Genomic DNA, 27,493 nt, shown 5'->3' with positions numbered 1-27,493 from the left:
AATAACTCTGAACTACTAACCTAGAGAGACCGCCCCCTGCTCTGCCCGACCCGGCAAGCCACGCCCCCACAGCAGGTCATATGTGACGTAGCCGGGTCCGTTCCACGAAAAGAAACCACTACTAGCAGCATCATCCTCCTGCCGTTGTTCCCATGGCTGAGGGCGGCCTGGAGCTGCTCACCGACCTCTACCAGTTCTCTATGGCGTACGGCTACTGGCGGAGCGGGCGGCACCGGGACACCGCGGAGTTCGAGCTCTTCTTCCGGGAGGCCCCGTTCCGCGGCGTCTTCACCGTGTTCTGCGGCTTAGAGGAGGCTCTGCGCTTCCTGCGGGGGTTCCGCTTCTCCCGCTCAGGTGCCGGAACCGACTGACCCCGCCCCCAGCCTGTCACTGCCCCGCCCCCTTCATCCCCCGCCCTATCCCCGCCCCCAGCCTGCCACTGGCCCCCCCCCCCGCTCTATCCCCGCCCCTGAACTGTACCGCCCCCTCACCCCCAGCCTGTCACTGCCCCATCCCTCTTCCCCTCCAACCTTTCATTGTCCCATCTGACCCCAAACCTGTTGCTGACCCCCCATCCTGTTACTGCCCCAGCCCCTTCTCCCTAAAACCTTTCATTGTCCCATCTGCCCCCTAACATGTTGTTGACCCCCCCAGCCTGTCACTGCCCCATCCTCCTCTCCCCCCAGCCTGTCACTGCCCCATCCTCCTCTCCCCCCAGCCTGTCACTGCCCCATCCTCTTCTCCCCCCAGCCTGTCACTGCCCCATCCTCCTCTCCCCCCAGCCTGTCACTGCCCCATCCTCCTCTCCCCCCAGCCTGTCACTGCCCCATCTTCTCTCTCCCCTCAGCCTGTCACTGCCCCATCCTCCTCTCCCCACAGCCTGTCACTGCCCCATCCTCCTCTCCCCCCAGCCTGTCACTGCCCCATCCTCCTCTCCCCCCAGCCTGTCACTGCCCCATCCTCTTCTCCCCCCAGCCTGTCACTGCCCCATCCTCTTCTCCCCCCAGCCTGTCACTGCCCCATCCTCCTCTCCCCCCAGCCTGTCACTGCCCCATCCTCCTCTCCCCCCAGCCTGTCACTGCCCCATCCTCCTCTCCCCCCAGCCTGTCACTGCCCCATCCTCTTCTCCCCCAGCCTGTCACTGCCCCATCCTCCTCTCCCCCCAGCCTGTCACTGCCCCATCCTCCTCTCCCCCAGCCTGTCACTGCCCCATCTTCTCTCTCCCCTCAGCCTGTCACTGCCCCATCCTCCTCTCCCCCCCAGCCTGTCACTGCCCCATCCTCCTCTCCCCCCCAGCCTGTCACTGCCCCATCCTCCTCTCCCCCCAGCCTGTCACTGCCCCATCCTCCTCTCCCCTCCAGCCTGTCACTGCCCCATCCTGTCACTGCCCCATCCTCCTCTCCCCCCAGCCTGTCACTGCCCCATCCTCCTCTCCTCCCAGCCTGTCACTGCCCCATCCCTCTCTCCCCCAGCCTGTCACTGCCCCATCCTCTCCCCCCAGCCTGTTACTGCCCCATCCTCCTCTCCCCTCCAGCCTGTCACTGCCCCATCCTGTCACTGCCCCATCCTCCTCTCCCCCCAGCCTGTCACTGCCCCATCCTCCTCTCCCCCCAGCCTGTCACTGCCCCATCCACTCCCCCATCCTTCTCTCCCCCCCAGCCTGTCACTGCCCCATCCTCCTCTCCCCCCCAGCCTGTCACTGCCCCATCCTCCTCTCCCCCCAGCCTGTCACTGCCCCATCCTCCTCTCCTCCCAGCCTGTCACTGCCCCATCCTGTCACTGCCCCATCCTCCTCTCCTCCCAGCCTGTCACTGCCCCATCCTCTCCCCCCAGCCTGTCACTGCCCCATCCTCCTCTCCCCCCAGCCTGTCACTGCCCCATCCTCTCCTCCCAGCCTGTCACTGCCCCATCCTGTCACTGCCCCATCCTCCTCTCCTCCCAGCCTGTCACTGCCCCATCCTCCTCTCCCCCCAGCCTGTCACTGCCCCATCCTTCTCTCCCCCCCAGCCTGTCACTGCCCCATCCTCTTCTCCCCCCCAGCCTGTCACTGCCCCATCCTCCTCTCCCCCCCACCCTGTCACTGCCCCATACCTCTTTCCCTCCAACCTTTCATTGTCCCATCTGCCCCCCAATCTGTTGCTGACCCCCATCCTGTCACTGCCTCATCCCCTTCTCCCCTCAGCCTGTCACTGCCCTATCTCCCTTCTCCCCAGACTGTCATTATCCAATCTCCCCACCAACCTGTTTCTGACCCTCCTCCAGCCCGCCGATGCCCCATCTCACTCCCCCCTGTCTATCTGTCACTGCCCCATCCTCCTCTCCCCCCCAGCCTGTCACTGCCCCATACTCCTCTCCCCCCCAGCCTGTCTGCCCCATACTCCTCTCCCCCCAGTCTGTCACTGCCCTATCTCCCTTCTCCCCAGACTGTCATTATCCAATCTCCCCACCAACCTGTCTCTGCCCCTCCTCCAGCCCGCCGATGCCCCATCCCACTCCCCCCTGTCTATCTGTCACTGTCCCATCCTCTACCCTCCAGCCTGTCACTGCCCCATCCTCCTCTCCCCCCCAGCCTGTCACTGCCCCATCCTCCTCTCCCCCCCAGCCTGTCACTGCCCCATCCTCCTCTCCCCCCCAGCCTGTCGCTGCCCCATCCTCCTCTCCCCCCCCAGCCTGTCGCTGCCCCATCCTCCTCTCCCCCCCCAGCCTGTCGCTGCCCCATCCTCCTCTCCCCCCCAGCCTGTCGCTGCCCCATCCTCCTCTCCCCCCCAGCCTGTCGCTGCCCCATCCTCCTCTCCCCCCCACCCTGTCACTGCCCCATCCTCCTCTCCCCCCCAGCCTGTCACTGCCCCATCCTCCTCTCCCCCCCAGCCTGTCACTGCCCCATCCTCCTCTCCCCCCCAGCCTGTCACTGCCCCATCCTCCTCTCCCCCACAGCCTGTCACCGCCCCATCCTCCTCTCCCCTCCAGCCTGTCACTGCCCCGTCCTCCTCTCCCCCCAGCCTGTCACTGCCCTATCTCCCCAGACTGTCATTATCCAATCTCCCCACCAACCTGTCTCTGCCCCTCCTCCAGCCCGCCGATGCCCCATCCCATTCCCCCCTCTCTATCTGTCACTGCCCCATCCTCTTTTCCCCCCCCAGCCTGTCACTGCCCCATCCTCCTCTCCCCCAGCCCATCGCTGCCCCATCCTCCTCTCCCCCCCACCCTGTCACTGCCCCATCCTCCTCTCCCCCCCACCCTGTCACTGCCCCATCCTCCTCTCCCCCCACCCTGTCACTGCCCCATCCTCCTCTCCCCCCCAGCTTGTCACTGCCCCATCCTCCTCTCCCCTCCAGCCTGTCACCGCCCCATCCTTCTCTCCCCCCAGCCTCACTGTCCCATCCTCCTCTCTTCCCCAGCCTGTCACTGCCCCATCCTCCTCTCTTCCCCAGCCTGTCACTGCCCCATCCTCCTCTCTGCCCCAGCCTGTCACTGCCCCATCCTCCTCTCCCCCCCAGCCTGTCACTGCCCCATCCTCTTCTCCCCCCCAGCCTGTCACTGCCCCATCCTCCTCTCCCCCCAGCCTGTCACTGCCCCATCCTCCTCTCCCCCCCAGCCTGTCACTGCTTCATCCTCCTCTCCCCCCAGCCTGTCACTGCCCCATCCTCCTCTCCCCCCCAGCCTGTCACTGCCCCATCCTCCTCTCCCCCCAGCCTGTCACTGCCCCATCCTCCTCTCCCCCCCAGCCTGTCACTGCCCCATCCTCCTCTCCCCCCCAGCCTGTCACTGCCCCATCCTCCTCTCCCCCCCAGCCTGTCACTGCCTCATCCTCCTCTCCCCCCAGCCTGTCACTGCCCCATCCTCCTCTCCCCCCCAGCCTGTCACTGCCCCATCCTCCTCTCCCCCCCAGCCTGTCACTGCCCCATCCTCCTCTCCCCCCCTGCCTGTCACTGCCCCATCCTCCTCTCCCCCCCTGCCTGTCACTGCCCCATCCTCCTCTCCCCCCAGCCTGTCACTGCCCCATCCTCCTCTCCCCCCCAGCCTGTCACTGCCCCATCCTCCTCTCACCACAGCCTAATGATGTTTAATGTGAACTTTTCAGATTAAACTCTGAACATACTGAATGGGTTTCCTCATTACATGTGGCTATATATCAGAGCCAGGCAGCCAGTGACGTGTGTCTATAGATGGAGCGTCCTCATTGTTGGCTTCTTGATTTGTCGGCTGTGACGTCTCATTGCTACATTTTATTCCCTAGGCTCCATCATTCCAAATTGTGCTGAATACATCCATGCTTTATCCATATATTGTTACCAGGCATATGTATGAACGCTGTGCTCTATCCTTCTCCCCTCAGACATCGATTACCTGCAGTCCGTCCTGCCTCCCGCCGTGGAGAAGGGCTTCTTTGAATACTTGCAGACGGTGGATGCGTCAGAGGTCACAGTTATCTCCTGCCCGGAGGGATCAGTAGTGTTTCCTAGAGTAGGTATGGCCTGTGTTATTCTGCCACCAGCCCCTGGCATCTGATGTATGTGCATTGTCAGTCTGTCCTAGCCCTGAGCAGCTGCAGCGATTGTCCGTCAGTATGTCTTTACATCTATGGACAGGCGTAAATTTATATATATAATTTGCTTAGTCCCTGTGTCCGGAACACTCTTTGAATTTGAATATCTCAGACTGATATTAATAAGATATTAATGTGATTCTTTTGCGACGGATTTCAATCAGCAATAAATTACAGAATTTGGAATAAAATTTGATGGGAAATAAAAAAATGACAAAAATCATAATAAATGTTCTTTTATAGCTAACCTTAAAATGTCAAGAAAACTACCAGAACACAGAGCCGGAACAGTGACCCCGGGGAATTGGGATAGGGGTGACTGCGGCAGGCTGCTTTGCTTACGCACTACTGGTGGTCCACCGAGTTCGGCTCCTGATTGGCCGTCTGGCTGCGTGGCGTAGCTATTACATAATAAGGGAGGGCACGCGGGCGGCACAACACGTGAGGCTGCTGCCGTAGGGGGCGCTCTTCCCTCACCTACTTTCTCCAACACGTCGATTCCAGGCTCACAACTCCCAGCCAATCAGCACTGGGTTTGCACCTCGAAAGCAACGCCTCCGGCAGCCGCTGATTGGAGGGGAGGCTGGGAGACGGTGAGGTGGAGTAACAGAGCATTATCATTTGCATCTATAGGGGCTCCGCTTACAATACCCCCTGGAAACGGGCCATTTTGCTTCAAAGTCCATGGCCAAGTATATCATCGTACTTACAAATTGGCAAAATGTTACTTTAAAAAAAAAATCCCCCCAAACCATAAAAGGGTGTGGCTTAGCCGGTTATGTTTCACACAAATCTTTTATTACCCGATTCCGTCATATTAACATTATCTAGCAAAGAATTTTCCCTACGTATGTTCTGGGTTTAAATTGGCGAAATGTTCGCCACGGGCATACTAGTGATGGAATAAATTATATATAAGAAATTAAATATTGCTTTTAGTATAGACGCCTGTCGTCCTCAGTCGTGCTCTCCCTGTATGTATATTAGTATTTCTGGTGTCTCGTCTGTCATTACGATACCCCTGTACTTTATTACACGTTACCCCTGTACTTTATTACACGTTCCTCAGATTACAGGCCTCTCTGTATTTTCTCTCTGGCAGGAGCCGCTGATGAAGGTCAGGGGTCCTCTCCTGGTGGTGCAGCTTCTGGAGACCACGCTGCTCTGCTTGGTGAATTACGCCAGGTACGCTGTGCGCACTTTGCTCCAGGAATCCGCACGTCTCCTACGCACGGAATGACCTCTTCCTTTCCCTCTCTGTCTCAGCCTCGTTGCTACAAATGCCGCTCGTTTTCGCTTGGCTGCCGGACCAGATAAGAAGCTGCTGGAAATGGGCCTAAGGAGGGCCCAGGGCCCGGATGGAGGGCTGTCCGCCTCTAAATATACTTACGTAGGAGGTGAGTGCTACAGTCAGTGTCCTCAGCGCTTTTACTGTGTCTAGGGGGCGAGATTCGATCTGTGACCGCCGGCGTTGAGGAGAGTTTTGGAATTTAACTGAGGCTGGACCCTCATCTGTTACTAACTGGATGCAATCGGGAAGCCGGCTGACATTATACCGACAGCCGGCTTCCCGACTGTCATATCACGGCGAGGGTGAAATGACCGGCGTCTAGATGTAGACGCTGCTCATTTCACCGACGCCTGGCATCCCGATCGAAGGGATGCCGGGCGCCGCGAGCGGACAGCCGCGGGGGGAGGGAGGGTTAGGTTTAGGGCTCCCGGGGGGGACTTAGATTTAGGCAGCGGGGAAGGGGGGGGTTAGGTTAGGCACTTAGATGAGGGATAGGGTAAGGCACTTGGGGGAGAGGTTATGGTAGTTCATACTTACCTGGGGACGATCGGGATTTCCAGCGCTGTCCGGCTGCCGCTGTCGGGATCTCTTCATCTGTCTGCCTGATGCTGCCGGGAATCGAACTGCCGGCCATGCGGTCGGCGGTATTACATACCGATTCCGTTCCTAACAGACTGACCCTGTGGGGAAAACGTTGGGTGAATCCGGTCACGTTGGTATTTTATTAAATGGGATTTTCAGTGTCCTGAGTAAGATCCGGTTTGTCAGGTTAGGGAGGACATAAAGTTCTGCTCTACTGTACCTGTCCCTGTCTTACAGCTGTCCCCACTATCCTGCTACTACTGCTCTCACCCTGCCCCCATCTCATCCCATCCTCTGCTCTCCTGTACTTGTCCCTGTCTTACAGCTGTCCCCACTATCCTGCTGCTACTGCTCTCACCCTGACCCCATCTCATCCCATCCTCTGCTCTCCTGTACTTGTCCCTGTCTTACATCTGTCCCCAATATCCTGCTACTACTGCTCTCACCCTGCCCCCATCTCATCCCATCCCCTGCTCTCCTGTACTTGTCCCTGTCTTACATCTGTCCCCAATATCCTGCTACTACTGCTCTCACCCTGCCCCATCTCATCCCATCCTCTGCTCTCCTGTACTTGTCCCTGTCTTACAGCTGTCCCCACTATCCTGCTGCTACTACTGCTCTCACCCTGCCCCCGTCTCATCCCATCCTCTGCTCTCCTGTACTTGTCCCTGTCTTACATCTGTCCCCACTATCCTGCTACTACTGCTCTCACCCTGCTCCATCTCATCCCATCCTCTGCTCTCCTGTACTTGTCCCTGTCTTACAGCTGTCCCCACTATCCTGCTACTACTGCTCTCACCCTGCCCCGTCTCATCCCATCCTCTGCTCTCCTGTACTTGTCCCTGTCTTACAGCTGTCCTCACTATCCTGCTACTACTGCTCTCACCCTGCCCCCGTCTCATCCCATCCTCTGCTCTCCTGTACTTGTCCCTGTCTTACAGCTGTCCTCACTATCCTGCTACTACTGCTCTCACCCTGCCCCCATCTCATCCCATCCTCTGCTCTCCTGTACTTGTCCCTGTCTTACATCTGTCCCCACTATCCTGCTACTACTGCTCTCACCCTGCCCCCGTCTCATCCCATCCTCTGCTCTTCTGTACTTGTCCCTGTCTTACAGCTGTCCTCACTATCCTGCTACTACTGCTCTCACCCTGCCCTCGTCTCATCCCATCCTCTGCTCTCCTGTACTTGTCCCTGTCTTACAGCTGTCCCCACTATCCTGCTACTACTGCTCTCACCCTGCCCCGTCTCATCCCATCCTCTGCTCTTCTGTACTTGTCCCTGTCTTACAGCTGTCCCCACTATCCTGCTACTACTGCTCTCACCCTGCCCCCATCTCATCCCATCCTCTGCTCTCCTGTACTTGTCCCTGTCTTACATCTGTCCCCAATATCCTGCTACTACTGCTCTCACCCTGCCCCATCTCTTCCCATCCTCTGCTCTCCTGTACTTGTCCCTGTCTTACAGCTGTCCCCACTATCCTGCTGCTACTACTGCTCTCACCTTGCCCCATCTCATCCCATCCTCTGCTCTCCTGTACTTGTCCCTGTCTTACAGCTGTCCCCACTATCCTGCTACTACTGCTCTCACCCTGCCCCATCTCACCCCATCCTCTGCTCTCCTGTACTTGTCCCTGTCTTACAGCTGTCCTCACTATCCTGCTACTACTACTCTAACCCTGAGCCATCTCATCCCATCCTCTGCTCTCCTGTACTTGTCCCTGTCTTACAGCTGTCCCCACTATCCTGCTACTACTACTGCTCTCACCCTGCCCCGTCTCATCCCATCCCCTGCTCTCCTGTACTTGTCCCTGTCTTACAGCTGTCCCCACTATCCTGCTGCTACTACTGCTCTCACCCTGCCCCATCTCATCCCATCCTCTGCTCTCCTGTACTTGTCCCTGTCTTACAGCTGTCCCCACTATCCTGCTGCTACTACTGCTCTCACCCTGCCCCCGTCTCATCCCATCCTCTGCTCTCCTGTACTTGTCCCTGTCTTACATCTGTCCCCACTATCCTGCTACTACTGCTCTCACCCTGCTCCATCTCATCCCATCCTCTGCTCTCCTGTACTTGTCCCTGTCTTACAGCTGTCCCCACTATCCTGCTACTACTGCTCTCACCCTGCCCCGTCTCATCCCATCCTCTGCTCTCCTGTACTTGTCCCTGTCTTACAGCTGTCCTCACTATCCTGCTACTACTGCTCTCACCCTGCCCCCGTCTCATCCCATCCTCTGCTCTCCTGTACTTGTCCCTGTCTTACAGCTGTCCTCACTATCCTGCTACTACTGCTCTCACCCTGCCCCCATCTCATCCCATCCTCTGCTCTCCTGTACTTGTCCCTGTCTTACATCTGTCCCCACTATCCTGCTACTACTGCTCTCACCCTGCCCCCGTCTCATCCCATCCTCTGCTCTTCTGTACTTGTCCCTGTCTTACAGCTGTCCTCACTATCCTGCTACTACTGCTCTCACCCTGCCCTCGTCTCATCCCATCCTCTGCTCTCCTGTACTTGTCCCTGTCTTACAGCTGTCCCCACTATCCTGCTACTACTGCTCTCACCCTGCCCCATCTCATCCCATCCTCTGCTCTTCTGTACTTGTCCCTGTCTTACAGCTGTCCCCACTATCCTGCTACTACTGCTCTCACCCTGCCCCCATCTCATCCCATCCTCTGCTCTCCTGTACTTGTCCCTGTCTTACATCTGTCCCCAATATCCTGCTACTACTGCTCTCACCCTGCCCCATCTCTTCCCATCCTCTGCTCTCCTGTACTTGTCCCTGTCTTACAGCTGTCCCCACTATCCTGCTGCTACTACTGCTCTCACCTTGCCCCATCTCATCCCATCCTCTGCTCTCCTGTACTTGTCCCTGTCTTACAGCTGTCCCCACTATCCTGCTACTACTGCTCTCACCCTGCCCCATCTCACCCCATCCTCTGCTCTCCTGTACTTGTCCCTGTCTTACAGCTGTCCTCACTATCCTGCTACTACTACTCTAACCCTGAGCCATCTCATCCCATCCTCTGCTCTCCTGTACTTGTCCCTGTCTTACAGCTGTCCCCACTATCCTGCTACTACTACTGCTCTCACCCTGCCCCGTCTCATCCCATCCCCTGCTCTCCTGTACTTGTCCCTGTCTTACAGCTGTCCCCACTATCCTGCTGCTACTACTGCTCTCACCCTGCCCCATCTCATCCCATCCTCTGCTCTCCTGTACTTGTCCCTGTCTTACAGCTGTCCCCACTATCCTGCTACTACTGCTCTCACCCTGCCCCGTCTCATCCCATCCTCTGCTCTCCTGTACTTGTCCCTGTCTTACAGCTGTCCTCACTATCCTGCTACTACTACTCTAACCCTGCCCCATCTCATCCCATCCTCTGCTCTCCTGTACTTGTCCCTGTCTTACAGCTGTCCCCACTATCCTGCTACTACTACTGCTCTCACCCTGCCCCATCTCATCCCATCCCCTGCTCTCCTGTACTTGTCCCTGTCTTACAGCTGTCCCCACTATCCTGCTGCTACTACTGCTCTCACCCTGCCCCATCTCATCCCATCCTCTGCTCTCCTGTACTTGTCCCTGTCTTACAGCTGTCCCCACTATCCTGCTGCTACTACTGCTCTCACCCTGCCCCATCTCATCCCATCCTCTGCTCTCCTGCACTTGTCCCTGTCTTACAGCTGTCCCCACTATCCTGCTACTACTACTCTCACCCTGCCCCGTCTCATCCCATCCTCTGCTCTCCTGTACTTGTCCCTGTCTTACAGCTGTCCCCACTATCCTGCTACTACTACTCTCACCCTGCCCCCATCTCATCCCATCCCCTGCTCTCCTGTACTTGTCCCTGTCTTACAGCTGTCCCCACTATCCTGCTACTACTACTGCTCTCACCCTGCCCCCGTCTCATCCCATCCTCTGCTCTCCTGTACTTGTCCCTGTCTTACAGCTGTCCCCAATATCCTGCTACTACTACTGCTGTCACCCTGCCCCCATCTCTTCCCATCCTCTGCTCTCCTGTACTTGTCCCTGTCTTACAGCTGTCCCCACTATCCTGCTACTACTGCTCTCACCCTGCCCCATCTCATCCCATCCTCTGCTCTCCTGTACTTGTCCCTGTCTTACATCTGTCCCCACTATCCTGCTACTACTACTGCTCTCACCCTGCCCCCATCTCATCCCATCCTCTGCTCTCCTGTACTTGTCCCTGTCTTACAGCTGTCCCCACTATCCTGCTACTACTACTACTCTCACCCTGCCCCCATCTCATCCCATCCTCTGCTCTCCTGTACTTGTCCCTGTCTTACAGCTGTCCCCACTATCCTGCTACTACTACTACTCTCACCCTGCCCCCGTCTCATCCCATCCTCTGCTCTCCTGTACTTGTCCCTGTCTTACATCTGTCCCCACTATCCTGCTACTACTACTACTCTCACCCTGCCCCCATCTCACCCCATCCTCTGCTCTCCTGTACTTGTCCCTGTCTTACAGCTGTCCCCACTATCCTGCTACTACTACTCTCACCCTGCCCCCGTCTCATCCCATCGTCTGCTCTCCTGTACTCGTCCCTGTCTTACAGCTGTCCCCACTATCCTGCTGCTACTGCTCTCACCCTGCCCCCATCTCATCCCATCCTCTGCTCTCCTGTACTTGTCCCTGTCTTACAGCTGTCCCCAATATCCTGCTACTACTGCTCTCACCCTGCCCCCGTCTCATCCCATCCTCTGCTCTCCTGTACTTGTCCCTGTCTTACAGCTGTCCCCACTATCCTGCTGCTACTGCTCTCACCCTGCCCCCATCTCATCCCATCCTCTGCTCTCCTGTACTTGTCCCTGTCTTACAGCTGTCCCCACTATCCTGCTGCTACTGCTCTCACCCTGCCCCCATCTCATCCCATCCTCTGCTCTCCTGTACTTGTCCCTGTCTTACATCTGTCCCCACTATCCTGCTACTACTGCTCTCACCCTGCCCCCATCTCATCCCATCCTCTGCTCTCCTGTACTTGTCCCTGTCTTACAGCTGTCCCCACTATCCTGCTACTACTGCTCTCACCCTGCCCCCATCTCATCCCATCCTCTGCTCTCCTGTACTTGTCCCTGTCTTACAGCTGTCCCCACTATCCTGCTGCTACTACTCTCACCCTGCCCCATCTCATCCCATCCTCTGCTCTCCTGTACTTGTCCCTGTCTTACAGCTGTCCCCACTATCCTGCTACTACTACTCTCACCCTGCCCCCATCTCATCCCATCCTCTGCCCCCTTGTGTCACCCAGCCTTTAGCTTGCTTCTAGCTTTGCTTTTCTAGACTACGCCTCTAGCACCGATCACGGTGGTCCCCAGCCACGCGCCTGCTTTTACTGCGTTACCACCTCCTCCCACCGCGCTTGTCTGTTTGCCTGAGATACCAGTATAACATTCCGCCTTCACCCCCATCTCTCTACCTTCCCAGGCTTTGACTGCACCAGTAATGTTCTGGCGGGTAAGCGCTTTGGGATTCCCGTGGCTGGCACCATGGCTCACTCTTATGTGTCCTCTTTCTCCGGCGCCAACGAATTACAGTGCCGGGTAAAGCTACCACCCAATCTTCATTACAACGCCACTGTTATTGTCATGCCTCTTCATTTGGTGACTCCCCCCCGCTTTTGTTTTTCCCCAGACTCTGCGGCCTGCAAACAAACAGGAGGAGGGGGACGTGGACCTCCTGGCGCTGTCTCAGACGTGGCTGGGGAAAGTGTGTCCGTTACTCAATATCCCCCCGCAAAGCGCAAATCCCGGTGAAATGGCAGCTTTCGTGTCCTACGCCATCGCTTTCCCTTACAACTTCATGGTAGTGGTGGACACCTACAGCGTGCTGATGTAAGACGCGGATGGGGGCACACAAAATGAATCCCTTTCGTGCTGGTTAATGTCGCCGCTCCACAGCTTCCTATTGGTCACTAACCGAACAATAACCGTATCAGAGAGCCCAGAGAAATAGCCGCCTTCATGTGTGTTGGTTGTGGCACCATAATGCTATATTATACTTTTATATGGCAGAGAGTGAATACAAATAATGTACTGAAAGTTTTTGAAATGAATCCTTTCCTCTTTTTTGCAGGAGTGGAGTTCCCAATTTTTGCGCGGTCGCCCTGGCCTTGCAGCAGCTGGGGTACAGGGCGGTAGGAGTACGGCTGGACAGCGGGGACTTGGCCAAACAGTCTTTAGACATCCGGAAGGTATTCCATCTGTGTGCGGGCCGGTGAGTACCCACCTGTGACTGATAGCGTACTGGTAGTGGCAACCGCTTCGTGTTTGGGGGAGGGGGAGAGAGACTCTGGGGGTCATTCAGAGTCGGTCGCAAGCGTTGATGGCTTCCAACCGACTTGATGTTGCCCCACTGGGTGTGCGCACGACGGAGCTGGCTCCGTCGTGTGCATGCGCGAGACCCGGCTAGCGACGGACGCTCCGTCGCTAGGGGTCTCGAGCTGAGTGACAGCTCGCCCAATTTGGGATGCAGGCAGGGGGCGTGCCTGCCCAAACGGAGGCGTTCCCGCCGGAACGCTTGCCGTTTGGGGGCGGTCCCACTGACATCATTGCTGATGTCAGTGGGGAGCTTCCAGCTCGATTAGAGCAGGAAGCTCCCTGGGGCTTACAAGTGCCGAGACCCAACCTTAGGGTCTGGTCGTAAGCCCCGATGGTCGCAAGAGCTGTGGTTGTTAACCCACAGCTTAGCGATCGACAAGGAGGCGGTCATTCAGGATGCAAGCGGCCGCCCTGATTCAGAGCGACCGCTTGCAACTAACGACCGCTTCTGAATGAGTTCTCCTGTCTGTGCTTTTTAATATTTTTAATCACAATCTGTACAAGGATGCGGTTCTGCAAGCTCATGGCACACACACAGCGGCCTCTGGCTCCTGCTTATTACAGCTCCTCTATTCTACAGATTTGAAGCTCCGTGTTTGGAAACGTTGTCCATCGCTATCAGTAACAACATCAGTGAGAAGAGTCTGAAGCTTCTGACAAAAGAGGTAAAGGTCCTGGTAGGCGTGTGATGCCCGTAGCACCCAACTGCTGCTCCTGAAACCTACAGAGCCCCGGTCCCGCTCTGGCCATACTCTCCTAGTATCTCCATGCTGTCCTAAGGAGCGTGTAACAGGAGCTCCGGCTCTCCCCTGTCTGTTTCTCCAGCCTGCCCGCTATTATTATCTGCACCCTACGGGCCCTGTGCTTCTATTAGCCCAGGTTATCCTTTAGGATACAATGGTTCCAGCCACCCTGCGGAAGGGTACTGCGAAGCTGGTTCATGGTCGGCATATGCTCCAAGGCCTTCTAATAGAAAATGGCGATTTGACTGAAATTGTTTCATATGTTCCAAGTTTGGTAAAAGATGCCATTTTTCAGTAATAGAAGATTTGTGCAGCAAATCACGGTCAGCATCTAGGATCATAGGAATATCTGCAGAAAGAGCCCTGTATGTGACGTGCCATAATGGGGAATAACAAGAATTGCATGTACAGACTATGGGGCATATTCAATTGGGTTCGAGGTTTGGCGAGGTAAAAACCTTGCGTCCAATTTTGGAATACCACGGGTATGCGCGCTCCCGATACCCGCGGTATCCAATTTAAAAAAAAAAATGGTTGCAGGGTTTTCAGCTCCCACGTTGCGAGAAATAAAATAATAATAAAAAAAATTCTTCACTTACCTAGCCGGGGGGCTCCAGTGGCCTCCGTGGCTCCCGGTGGCCTCTTCTCCATTTTCTCACTGGAGAGGGGGCTTCTGGGAGCCCCGGGGGCTGCTGGTCAGCTCCAGGGGCTGGTGGGAGGGGCAAGGGCTGCTGGAAGATGTAGTTCTCCCAGCGCCCATTCCGGGGGGGGGGGCCACACACACAACACTCATATACACACATACACAAACACACACACACACTGACATACTCACCCTGCAGCAGAGGACCCGGCTTCCGACGCTGGATGAAGAAGATGATGCAGAAGGTGAGTAATTATGGACTAATTAAGCTAATTGGTTACTTCCAATTGCTTAATTAGTTCTCGGGGGGGGGTGCCGCCAGGGTCCCAGAGCAAGTCCCTGTGGTTTAACGATTTTAGGAAAAATCACACTTGCTCTGGAGGTGCGTGGAAAAAAACCTTCCAGGGCACAAAAATGCAGAAAACACGCAGCTAATGGAATAGAAAAAATCCCGCACCAGCAGGTAAAACCTCACAGGTGCTGGATTTTTGCTATTCACGCACCCAGTTGAATATGCCCCCTATGGGGTAAATAAACTAAGCACCAGGTTTTGCTATTAACATCGTTGTCACTATGAATTCTGGCTCAAATTCGCAGAGAAGCCGCAGCTTAGTAAATTTACCCCGATATCGTTAACCCAAAGCAAGTGGGCAGGCCGTCTCTCACATTCTAAGTAACAAATATGTTTTATTTAATTTTCTGATCTACAACATGAGGATTACTGTGCCCTATACAAAGGGTCTAGAATGGTGCTGGTTAAAATCCTCTTTTGTAACGTGTCCTTTATGTTCTCTGTGGCAGAAGAACGAGGTGAATGTGGTCGGCATTGGTACACACCTGGTGACGTGTCCCCTTCAGTCTTCGCTGGGCTGCGTCTACAAGGTCAGATATTCTCCTCCTGTGCTCCAGACACGGGATCGTTTTCTCCAGTTGGACCCTCTGTAGAAAGAAGTAACCATATTAACTATTATTGTAAATGTCTAAAATTAAATCTGAACCTGACCCCCTTCATCTACACCCCCACTCCCCTTCATCCCTGTAACTGTGCGGTGTCCTTGCAGCTGGTACAGGTGAATGACCAACCATGCATGAAGGTCACAGAGGACCAGAAGAAGACCACAATCCCAGGGAGCAAGGCTGTGTACAGGCTGTATGATGGGGGCGGTGAGTGGGCACTGACCTTCCTGTGTTTAGTCATTGCGTGCTGCCAGGTGTCTGTTCCCCAGCATCCTCGGTGCACTTTTGACGTTTATTTTGCGACTTAGGGCCGTATTCAGTTAGGCTGCGAAAAGCTGTTTTCGACGATACTTCATCGCCGGTGACATAATTTTCGCAGTTTTCACTTATCCCCGTATTCAATTTGTCCGACTTTTCGCCGGTGCGAAAAGTCAGTGAATGAGACCCTGCGAAAAAATATCACCTATGAATAGGTGTCGAAAAAAGTGCAGAATTGGGGTTTTGGGGTACAAACTTCCAAAAACCACCCTGCACCCCTTGGACAGTCCCCCAAAGGTATTCTGTGTCAAAAAAAAATGTCAAAAGTACAACCGGACACCCCAAAAAAGGTACTTTCATTTTGGGGGCAAAAAAAAAATTTTGGGGACAAACTTCTAAACTAGCGAAATATACTCAGGGGGGTCCCCAAGTACGCCCCAGGTGTTTTCTTTATTGCAGGTGGTTGCGGCAGGTGTATTTTTCACGATTTTTTAAAACCTTGCATTAGCCAATTTCAAATATGCTTGCACCCCTTATCATGTACCCCAAATTTGATGGAACTACTTATTTTGCCAGAAAAAAGTTGCTAAATGCTATTCTTCACCACTTTCTTAAAAACGCAAAACAGCAGCTATTGAGACCGTATAAAGACCACACATAACTTTACCAGGGATATTCGGGGGTACCCATAGTGAACCCCCATGTCAGACCATCTTTTGGGGGGTGTCAGGCTAATTTCCTCAAAAATGACAGGACTTTTCGCTGATTTGAAATTGAATAGGGGGATACGCGGAACGAGTGCGATACTTTTTCGACCCTGAAACCAGCGATGACGGCGAAAAGGACTTTTCGCTCCAAATTGAATATGCCCCTAAACATCACTGAGCTTCACAAATCTTCTATTATGTTATCCGGAGGTGATTTCATACTGTGGGCCTAATTCAGTAAGGATCGCAGCTGCGAAATCGCACGAAATGCAGCTGCGAAAATATGCTAATGCTTGTCACCGCTCAGCCAGCATAAAGACGCCCACTGCTGCTTTCTCGTTTCTGTCCAACCTCGCCTTCCTGCGTATTCATTGGTACCATCGACGCACATCGGCCCGTCACACACATTTACAGCAGGTCTGGACAACTGCAGAAATTAGAAATCGCGTTGCACGCAGGCTGCGTATGTAATCGCAGTGGATAATTTATGCACGCCCATGTAATGACGTTCTAATGGACAGGCACGCCTGCGTTTCTCCAGCCTCTCCCCCCGTCACCACCCCCAAACTCACTCTGAGATGGATTCCTCTGTGCGTGCACGATCGCAGTGCGTAATGGCTAACGATCGCTCGATCTGCGTACGTAGTTGCATTTGCGATCGCTGCTGGATCAGGCCGTGTGTCCCTACAAGCGTTGGGTGTGTTCAGTCTATTTGTGGCTCCTGATAGTTCACATACTGTATCCTCTCTCATTACGCTCACAAAGAGTATTGTCGGTCTTGTCGCACTGCGCTGATGTTCCTTCCATTACTAGATAACATGTTACTGGACCTCCTGGCACTAGAGGATGAGCCCCCTCCTGAGGTTGGGAGGGAGGTGAAAATCTATGAATTGGGCAAAAACGCAGAAAGTGAGACTGTGACCCCTATCAGAGCGGCGCTCCTCCACCGACTCTACTTTCAGGACGGACAGGTAAAATCACCGCCATTTGTCCATATGTAAGTGGCACGTTATTATATCCAGTATATGATACACAGTACAGGGGCCACAAGTCTCCGTTCTGTCTTTGGGAAAGTCCATGGTTATTATGACCCTTTCCTACTGCACATGTTAAACTCTTCCTTAGATCAGGATTGCAGTACAGAAGGATTAGATGAGGGCTTGAAAACCACACCGTGAGCTACTGGAAACACACTGCAGAAAATATTACAGTGATCGGTCATGCGTGTAAATTACATAGAGACAATATAGTCCTATAGAACTGGGTGAAGAACACACCAAACGGAGCCTGAAAAGTATTCTCTGCAACCACAGTAGGGGATCAGTCTGGATCACAAGCTGCTGATTCATTCACCGTACAAACTGTGATAACATCCTCTCCTATAAAGCCAATCGTCTAATATTAGCAATTACCCAAGATCCTGACTCATATTAGAAGTAGGATTGACATTTGGGGGTAAATTTACTAAGGCTCGAGTTTGTGTGAGTTTGCAAACTCCACGTGATTTTTTTCATCTGGCAAATTTGCTAAAGACAAACTCGAGTGAGTTTGAAGTGAGTTCTCTTTTTTCACTGTTAAAACTCATGTGAGTTTGCAAACTCGAAAAAATTCACCATCGGCCAAAATAGGAAGTACTTTAGATGGAAAAGATGCAACTGGCAAATTTACTAAGAATCGAGGTTCCAATCTAGTGCGAGATTGTAGCAAACCTCATGTGAAATAGAAGTTTTAAACACTCATCTCCTGAGCTGCGAGTTTGGCTGAAACATACACAAATCATAGTGATTTGTGTATGTTTTTTTTTTAACTTGTTTAAGTAGGGTTATTTACTTAAAAATAAAAATTACGTGAAGTTCCCCCCCCCCAAAAAAAGGCTAACCAGCCCCGGACTTGCCAGCCTGTCCTGGTGCCTAAAATTATGGGGAACAAAACGTGTAGGCTTCCACCGTAAATTAGGCACCAGCACAAGGCTGCAGGGCCAGTCCTGGTTTTAATTATAGGGGTAAAAAATTTGCATAGGGGTACCCCTAAAATTAAAACCAGCACTGGACCCTTTCTAGCGGGGGACTGATGCCACAGCCAGGGGAGGCCATTCACAAGGCCCCCCAGTCGCAGCATAAGCCCTGACCGCTAGTCAGCCCAGGCCAGGGATCCCTGGGGAGTTGGGGACACCCCTGGCCTAGGCTGATAGCCCGCAATCCCCGCCACCCGTGGGTGGTTGGTTGATAGTGTAGGTGTAGTGTTAAAAATTTAATTTACAACATTGTCTTTACAGTAAAACTGCAGGTCCCAGCAAGCCTCCCCACCATGCTGGTACTTGGAGACCCACAAAAAAAAAAAAAAAAAAAAAAAAAAAAGCTCCGGGCTTGAGCTATAATTAGTGTCGGGCGGCCAGCCAATCAGAGTCGGCTTCCATTAGCGGCCGCTTATTGGCTGGAACCTACATGGAGGAGCCGCTCATTGGCTAAGCCCACATGGGTCCTAGCCAATGAGCGGCCGCTTCTGGAAGCCACCGCTCATTGGCTGGCCGCCCGGCACTTTTAATAGCTCAAGCCCAGAGCTGTCATTAGCGATACTGTAACAATATGCAGTAGCGTCTTGTTACAGTGTGTCCGGGGCCCTATTTGGATTACTGCGGAGAACATCGTGGGACAAAAGATGAGTATTGGATCTTTTTTTACAGGTACTTCCATTGAATACTTTACGTTGAGAAGGGGACGTGAACTTCTTGAAGAAGGTGAGTATGTGTGTGTGTGTGTGTATGTATGTATGTAATAAAACTTTATTTTCACGGTGTGTGTGTCTTGTTTTTTTTTTTTTTTTTACACATTTCGTTACAAGTGAACTGCAGGTACCAGTGGCCCCTTAATGCCCCGCAGGCTGGTACTTGTGGTTCTCCAAGTACCAGCATGCGGGGGAGGCTTGCTGGGACCTGCAGTTCTACTGTAAAGACAATGTTGTTAATTAAATTTTTAACACTACACCTACACTATCAACCCACCGCCCAGGGGTGGCGGAGATAGCCCCAGGCTTATCAGCCTAGGGCAGGGGTGCCCTGGAGAGGGTGACCCCTTTATTGGAGGGGTCCCCAACTCCCCAGGGATCTCTGGCCTGGGCTGACTAGCAGTCAGGGCTGATGCTGCAGCTGGGGGGCCTGGTGAATGGGCTCCCTTGGCTGTGGCATCAGCCCCTCGCTAGAAAGGGTCCAGTGCTGGCTTTAATTTTAGGGGTACAGCTACGCAAATTTTTTACCCCTATAATTAAAACCAGGACTGGCCCTGCATGCAGCCTGGTGCTGGTACCTAATTTACGGTGGAACCCTATTCGTTTTGTTGCCCGTCATTTTAGGTACCAGGACAGGCTGGCAAGTCCAGGGCTGGTTAATCTATAGGGGGGGGGGGACCCCTTGTCATTTTTAATTTTTAATTATTTAACCTGTTTTTACAGGTCTTAACACACAAGCAGCTTACACATATCTCACTGATACAGTATGTGCAGGCTGCTAGCTCGGGTGAGTTTGGTAGAGAGAAAACACTGCAATTTCGGGTGAGTAATCTCATCTATTTGCGAGTTTGAGAAGGGAAAACTCACCCGAGTTTTGGTGATGCAAAGTTAGTTTAAAAACTAAAAAACTCGAATCTTAGTAAATTTACCCCTTAGTGTGTACTAGATTATTTTGGGCAGATCAGAACCAACCTAAATACATATGCTGAGTTGGGGAGCGCAGGGTCTATTAGGTGGGTTCATATTTCAAATCAGTAGGTTTACAGGTATGTGTTTTCCAGGCAAAGGAAATCTGACTCTCTACCAGAGGTTCCCAAACGAGGCTCCCTAACCGTTCAGGTTATAGAGATATCAATGCTAGACCACAGGTGACTTAATTAGTACCTCAGTCAATTTGATTTAACCACCTGTGCTCAACCATGGATATCTCTAAAACCTGAACTGTTAGAGAAGCCTTGAGGACCACATTTTGGAACCTCTACTCTATACCATAGCAGGTTTTTTTCCGTATTTTATGGGCATCATTGTAGGCAGATACAGGGTACCGCCATGGGTGCAGTACCCTGTATCTGGGTGCACCAGTTTATCCGAGTGACCCTTTTTGTCCATTTCCGGCATGTCATGTGCTCCCATATATTACCAGAATTTCATTCCAACCAGACTGGACAGATAATCTTATAGTGCAGAGGTTCCCAAACGCCGCCTTTACAGTCCAGGTTTTAAAGCTATCCATGCTTGAGCACAGGTGACTTAATTAGTGCCTCTGTCAATTTGATTTAACCATCTGGATTCAAGCATAGATGGCCTCAAAACCTGGACTGTAATGGCAGAGTTATTGTATACCTAGCTTTAGATTTGCGAGGGGGGTTTCCAAACCCGCATCTAAATTCCAGTGTAAGACTGAAGCTGTCCAGCGTCTGTGGGCTACATGCAAACTTCATACATGTATTCGCACCTTTTACAGTGCAACATGGTTTGTACAGATGCAGTTACTTCCTTTTATTAGGTGTAATGTAACCATCAGCTTTATACAGTTGTTATAATTTATACTGTACAGTGTAGGCCATATAATTTGCACCTTGTTCTTTAGCCAGCTACAATTCTAGCCGACAGTCTGATAGTTCTGCACCATTGTTGTATGATTTCAGATCATCGGCAGTCCATCCCTTCCAAGCCTGGCAGAGGTCCGCTCTTATGCCCAGGGTTGTCTTGCCGCCCTCAGTGACCTGCATCGGCACTTGGATGACCCACAGCCTTATCCGGTAAGTTTTGTTACTGGAACACTAAGCTTCATCTTAAAATGGTGCAAAATATCAGGGACAATTCAGTAATACAGCATCAGGGGCAGTGTGGAAGGTGCGTGTTTAGGCCTGATCATAAAAACCATCCTCACATCATCCAATGCTTTTGTTGTAGAGAACTATACATTAAGGGGAAAAGGAGAGTTCTGGTAAAACTTGCCTTGGTTAACTCTTTCTTCGTAGTCCACAGGGAGACATTGGGGTGTAGGTGGGACCTGGAGGACCAGACACCAACAGCAAAGCTTTTCAATCGGAGGATGCTCCGGTCCTTCCCCTTATACCCCACCTACAGCCTGAGGGCACTTCAGTTTTGTTAACAAGCCCAAGGCAGGAGCAGGATATGAGAGAAGGAAGACTGGTACACTGAGGAATCACACTCACACACAGAGAATGAAACAAGTGACCATGCGAAGAAACCCATAGAAGCCAGGTGTGTCAGGACGGGTGCATTGTGGACCCTATGGACTTCGAAGAAAGAGAGTTAACCAAGGTAAGTTTTACCATAACGCTCATTTTCTTCTTCAGGGTCCATAGGGCTCCACAGGGAGACATTGGGGATGTCCCAAAGTCGTTGTTCAAGGGCAGGAACGCTCCTGAGCTGATAGGAGAACCCTATGCCTGAAGGGAGCATCCTGAGAGGCAAATGTATCAAAGGCATAAAACCTAAGAAAGGTGTGGACAGAAGACCAGGTGGCCGCCTTGCATAGCTGTTCAGCAGAGGCGCCACGCTGGGTTGCCCATGAGGGACCCACAGAGAGAGTAGAATGAGCAAAGATAGTAGTCGGCACAAGAAGCCTGTGAAATAGTTATGTGAATCCTTCTGGCCAGAGTCTGTTTGTTAGCTGGCCATCCCTTCTTGTGGAAACCATATAGGGCAAAGAGGGAGTCCAATTTCCTGATGGAACTAGTATGGTCCACGTATATCTTCACAGCACGGATCCAATGAGGCCTCAGCTGGCAAGAGGTCTGGTGAATGAAATGCTGGAACCACAATTTCCTCATTCAGGTGGAAGCGAGAAACCACCTTGGGAAGGAAACCTGAGCGTGTACGAAAAACAGCCCTGTCCTGATGAAATTATTAAAAAGGGGGAGCGACATGAAAGCTCCCCTGAATCTGATACCCTACGGGCAGATGCTATAGCCAGAAGAAACTTCGCAGCGAGCCACTTGACATTCACTGATTCCAGTGGTTCGAATGGAGGTTCCTGAAGTGCTTGGAGTGCCACTGACATCCCATGGAGCCACAGGATGGACAAAGGGAGGTCGTATACGTAGAACACCTTGCATGAAGGTGTGAACATCCGGTATAGTAGCAGTTATGCACTGAAACCAGATAGGCAAAGCAGAGACCTGTCCTTTCAGGGAAGCTAGGTGGAGGCCTAGATCCAGTCCAGCCTGAAGAAGGGCAAGAATTTGAGAAAACCTTAAAGACTTGTGGGTCATAGTTTCTTGGAGCACACCATTGGAAATACAATCCTGGTTGAGGCTGGTTTACGTGCTCTGAGCATGATCTGGACTACAGAACTGGAGAAACCCTAACCCGTTAGGAGGGATGTCTCAAGACCCAAGCCGTTAAAGACAGACAGGCTAGGTCCGGATGATGACATGGGCCCTGGAACAACAAGTCTACTCGTAGAGGAAGTTGAAGAGGAATGTCTGCAGAAAGCCTCTGAAGATCGGAGTACTAATGACATCTGGGCTAAGCCGGAGCTATGAACAGGACTGTGCCCCCCTCCTGTCTGAACTTTCTAAGCACTCGAGGAAGTAGGGATATTGGAGGCAAGAGATATGCCAAATGGAAGTTTCATTTCATTGACAATGCTATGAAGGCCGCGTTTGGGTCCTGTGTTCTGGCTCCATAAATTGGATTTTTTTTTTTATGCTTCTTGAGGCCATGAGATCCACTTCTGGAAGACCCCATTTGTCCACCAAATGCTGAAAGACTTCTGGATGTAGAGATCATTCTCCTGCATGAGAATACCCAGGATGAACACTGCAGAGATGTCCGGGAGATTGCGTTCGGCCCATGTGAGAATGCAGGACACTTCTGTCATTACTGACTGACTTCAAGTGCCCCCTTGGTGATTGAGGTAAGCCACAGCCGTGGCGTTGTCAGACTGTACTTGTACTGGCCTGTTTTTCAGAATGTTCTGAGCCAGAGTGAGAGCTTGAGAGCTCTGTAGATGGCTCGTAGTTCCAGGATGTTGATTGGTAACACTGCCTCAACTGGGGACCATCGGTCCTGGAAGGAGTGTTGTCCGGTTACTGCGCCCCACCCTCGGAGGCTTGCGTCCATGGTGAGGAGAGTCCAGTCCGGGATCTAAAAAGGGACGACCCTTGTTCAAATGGGAAGTCTGTAGTCACCAGGCTAGGGACAGGCAAACCTCTGGGGGGAGGCTCATCATCTGGGATTTGAGCAGACGATGTAGCCTGTTCCACCTGGAGAGGATCAGGTGTTGTAGGGGCCTGGAGTGATAGTGGACAAACTCCACCATGTCGAAGGTGGATACCATTGATCCCAAGGCCTGCATTGCAGAGTGAATTGACACTTGGCGATTGTGGAGCAGTTTGCGCTGGATTGCTGAAATCTTGTCCGCCGTTGGGAAGATTCTCTGAAGTCGAGAGTCCAGGAGGGCTCACAAATGTACCATCCTTTGAGATGGTGTTACGGAAGATATTTTACAGTTGATCAGGCAACCGTGCATTTGAAGAAAGGCAATGATTACCTGTAGATGGCAGTGAAGACTCTGGGGAGCTGGCCAACAGCAAGAGATAGTCCAAGTATGGAACCAGTCTGATCCCTTGACGATGAAGAGAGGTCGCCATAACTGCCATGATCTTGTTAAAGACCCTGGGGGCCTTTGAAAGGCCAAACGGCAGAGCCTGAAATTGGTAATGTTGCTGTAGTATAGCAAACTGGAGATATTGTTGATGAGAAGGTGCTATAGGTACATGTAGGTAAGTGTCCTGAATGTCTAGAGATACCATAAATTCCCCAAGCTCCATAGCTAGGATAAAGGAATGGAGGGTTTCCATACAAAACTTGGGCTTCTGAATTAAGAAAAGGGTAGAATAATAGCCCTTGCTCCGTTGTGAGGAGGGAACCCAAATTATTACTCCTGAATTCAGTAAATACTGACTGGCTTTTTGGAGCAGTAGGGCCTTGGTTGGGTCCGATGGAGGTCCTGTGCAAAAGAACTGTTGGGGGATCGCCTCAGGAATGAGAGGGCGTATCTGTGGGAGACCATTTCTCACCCAGGCATCTGACGTGGTTTGATGCCAAACCTAGGCGAATTGACGAAGTCAGCCTCCCACCATGGGAGCCCTCAGGGAGAGGACCGCCCCGTCAGGCTTGTCCTCAGACTTGCAGGTGGACATCTAGTAGCCCAGGCCTGTTTGGCCTTAGGCTTGGAGGCCTTGGCTGACGTCTGGTGCCATGGAAAAAAATTGACCTTTGGCTTTTCCTTGAGGGTGAAAGGATGACTCTCAATGGCTTTCGCCACCCAGGCCGTAGCCCCATCAGGACGAGTAATAGCTCCTGTAAGAGGGTAAATAGATAGACGTATAGAAGCTTGTCATCAATCTGTAGTCTCCTTCAAGGAGGTAGCAGTGTGAATGGGTAAGGTGGCATTTTTAACCAAACAAGTTATATGAGAACCCACTGCTGGGGGAACGTCCCATTTAGTGCAATCAATAGCTGGAAGAGGGTAAAAGGAACTGAATCGTTTTGGGAATTGAAACCTTTTACCAGGCATGATCCATGCTTCACTCATGTGATCAGATAGCTGGTCTGGTTGAGGGAACTCTGGTAAAACTTTCTTTTGTAATTTAAAAAGTGCCTTGTTTTTCTAAGGAGCAGGTTCATCCTCTTTAATTTGTAAAATGGATTTTACAGCTCTAACAAAAGCAGGTGTATCTAGCTTAGAGGGTGACTCCTCTTCTCCAGAGATGGCATCAGAGTGAGAGAGGTCTGGCTGCCTCCCCAGATGATATGTCAGAATCTGATAACCGAGTGGATAACAGAGCCCGTTTAGAGAGTTTAGTAGGTAAACGCTTTTCCTTGTGTAACAGTTGCTGTAGAAGTAGCAGCCAAACTGTGTACTGAGGTAGACAGCATGTATGCCCATGGGGGAGGCAAAGGATTTGCAGGGAGTACCTGCTGTGGCCATCGCATAGGGGGAGCCACTAAGAGGACCACTCTCTGTTCTGAAATTTTTGCCAGCATTTGTGAAATTGCCGCCCAGGGAGGGTCCTGAGGGGGAGAGACACCGGGGTTGAGGGACCAGGGGCTATGTAGTAATTAGTGCAAAGTCCATCCCCCCGCCCCCCCCCGTGCAAACACGCTATATATGACCCAATATCATATGAAACAGCGCTATATATGGCACTACATAGTATGCAACAGCGTTAAAGATGACAGCATGTAGTATGCAACAGCGCTATATATGGCACAAGGTAATGTGCAACAGCGCTATATATATACATACATACATAAAAGGTAGCACAATATAGTGTGCAACTGCACTGCTGGTAACCCCCCTGGAGTGACAGCGCTTTATAAGGCACAAGTTACTTGCAAAAGTGGTACACCTGATACCAGAGAGCGTGCAACCGCGTTAGATATGGCACCATGTAGTGTGCAACGCGGTGTCAAGTATGTGATAGCTCTCACAAATGTGAGGCACAATGACCCTCTATACCTTAGTATGACAGGGTACGTAGAAGAAAGGGATAGTTATAACTGACAGTATAGAAAAGGAGAAGTTAGCGCTAGCACAAGTCACATACAAATCAGAAAGAAAAATCAAATTTTCTACAATGGGCACTAATAATCAACTACACAGAGCACAGTGGCTGGTGGGAAAAGGCGCTGTATGGTCTGGCTTTTAGGAGAGGTGCACAGGGAGACTGGACCCAGCGATTCCCGGAGACCCGCTTGCCTAAAATGGCTGCCGTGTGTCTCTGAGGGGATGGAGGAGCAGCCCAGGGAACATCAGGACGGCAGTAAAATAGAGCCCTGAGCTGGGGGAGGGGCTGCAGAGAGAGCGCCTTTTTTCCCCTGGCTGACGGTAACCACCAGGTCACCTGGCCTTAATAATATGCCTCTGCACCAGTAGGCTAATGCCCCGGTGGTCTACTGGAGTAGTAGGCTGCCTCCCCAGTGTCCACATCAACGCCTCCGGTCTGTCTCCGGAGACTGGTTGCAAGACTGCACTATTATTCGGGTCCCCGCGAACAGGGTTCCACCTTACCTGTCCCCTGGATTCCGGGCTGCAGCCTGGGGGTCCGGGGAGCTTGCTAGCTAGTCCCCCTCGGAGCCCCGCCGGGTGTACCTAGCGCAGGCTTGGAGTCACAGCGCCGCGGAGGGGTGTTGGGGTGGCAGCGCAGATGCCCGAAGGACAGTCTGGTGCTCCATACCCTTCTCGTAGAAATAAAAATGAAATAAGTGAAAATATAAGCTTGGGCTGCATAAGACTGCACCGTTATAATGGTGGTCCAGCTCCTCGCCGGACACCAACGAAATTGAAGTACCCTCGCAGGCTATAGGGGGGGGGGAAGGACCGGAGCATCCTGGGATTGAAAGGCTTTGCTGTTGATGTCCGGTCCTCCAGGTCCCACCTACATCCCAATGTCTCCCTGTGGAGCCCTATGGACCCTGAAGAAAAAATAACGATGTTTAGGTTACTTAGTATAAAGGGTATATTCTAGTACAGTGGTGGTGAACCCTGGCACTCCAGCTGCTCTGGGACTGCATATCCCAGCATGCCCTGCCACAGTTTTAGCACTCCCTAATAGCAAAACTCTGGCAGTGCATGCTGGGATCTGTCGTCAGTGCCAGGTTTCACCACCACTGTTCTAGTACCTTATTTATGTGACTTCTCTTCCCTCTGTACAGGTTGCAGTGAGTGAGAAGCTCCATTGTCTGCTGTCCACTATCAGACAGAATAGGCACCTGCAGTGAGTCCGGCCCACACAGTAATCAGTGCACCAGCAATCATGACCCCACAGGAGATGACCATACACGCTTCCATTACTTCATACTGCTTATAATCTACACACTACCTTTAACTCTACTTTTTATAATGTGGTCTACAAACAAACAGTATAAATAAAGGCAATTTAATATATGTGAGAGTATCTGCATGGTTAAGGTTCCCAGTATAGTCATGAATAAAACCACTGACCTGGCGGTCCAGAATTATGGCTGCAGTTACCAGGACTGTGCATTGTACTAACGTTTCACAAGGACCAGTGTCTAAAGTGATGCCAGCATGGCACTGTGAGGGGAGCATCAGTAAGAGGCTCCCCTCACAGTGCCATGACTGGGAGATCTGCATCAATATGAAAGGTGGTGACTAACGGCACTGTGAGGAGAGCATCAGTAAGAGGCACTTACCCCAGGACTGGGAGATCTGCATCAATATGAAAGGCGGTGACTAATGGTGCTGTGAGGGGAGCATCAGTAAGAGGCACCTACCCCAGGACTGGGAGATCTGTATCAATATGAAAGGCGGTGACTAATGGTGCTGTGAGGGGAACATCAGTAAGAGGCACTTGCCCCAGGACTGGGAGATCTGCATCAATATGAAAGGCGGTGACTAATGGTGCTGTGAGGGGAGCATCA

At 52.3% G+C, this 27,493-nt stretch overlaps 1 protein-coding gene across 3 annotated transcripts; it reads left to right on the top strand.

Annotated features, from left to right (window-relative positions):
- On the top strand, positions 1-26,996 carry NAPRT (nicotinate phosphoribosyltransferase). 3 transcript variants are annotated; one of them, XR_015872554.1, is made up of 14 exons: positions 1-354; positions 4,337-4,464; positions 5,649-5,731; positions 5,813-5,943; positions 11,863-11,978; positions 12,070-12,269; positions 12,511-12,651; positions 13,336-13,420; positions 14,943-15,023; positions 15,203-15,305; positions 16,877-17,034; positions 20,716-20,829; positions 21,052-21,358; positions 26,765-26,996. XR_015872554.1 is itself a non-coding variant. In XM_088457189.1 (13 exons), the coding sequence occupies exons 1-13, from the start codon at positions 153-155 to the stop codon at positions 26,828-26,830; spliced, it is 1,608 nt and encodes a 535-aa protein (XP_088313315.1). In that variant the 5' UTR covers positions 3-152; the 3' UTR covers positions 26,831-26,996. The 3 variants fall into 3 exon arrangements, 1 of the variants encoding a protein (XP_088313315.1); XM_088457189.1 differs by lacking the exon at positions 21,052-21,358 and having other exon boundaries at positions 3-354; XR_015872555.1 differs by lacking the exon at positions 1-354 and having other exon boundaries at positions 4,380-4,468.
- The last annotated feature ends 497 nt before the right edge of the window (positions 26,997-27,493 follow it).

The sequence above is a fragment of the Taudactylus pleione genome, unplaced genomic scaffold (genome assembly GCF_031769625.1).
Source record: "Taudactylus pleione unplaced genomic scaffold, aTauple2 ptg000744l, whole genome shotgun sequence".
NCBI classification, from domain to species: Eukaryota; Metazoa; Chordata; class Amphibia; order Anura; family Myobatrachidae; genus Taudactylus; species Taudactylus pleione.
Note: the sequence above shows the minus strand (reverse complement) of the source record. Positions and strands in the feature narration are given on the sequence as shown.

Bases quoted from the DNA above. Each gene is read 5' to 3' on its own strand.
- NAPRT (XM_088457189.1), top strand. From the start codon at position 153: ATGGCTGAGGGCGGCCTGGAGCTGCTCACCGACCTCTACCAGTTCTCT. The intron at 5,944-11,862 runs GTGAGTGCTACA...CTACCTTCCCAG, and splicing joins TAAATATACTTACGTAGGAG to GCTTTGACTGCACCAGTAAT. The intron at 15,024-15,202 runs GTCAGATATTCT...GTGTCCTTGCAG, and splicing joins CGCTGGGCTGCGTCTACAAG to CTGGTACAGGTGAATGACCA.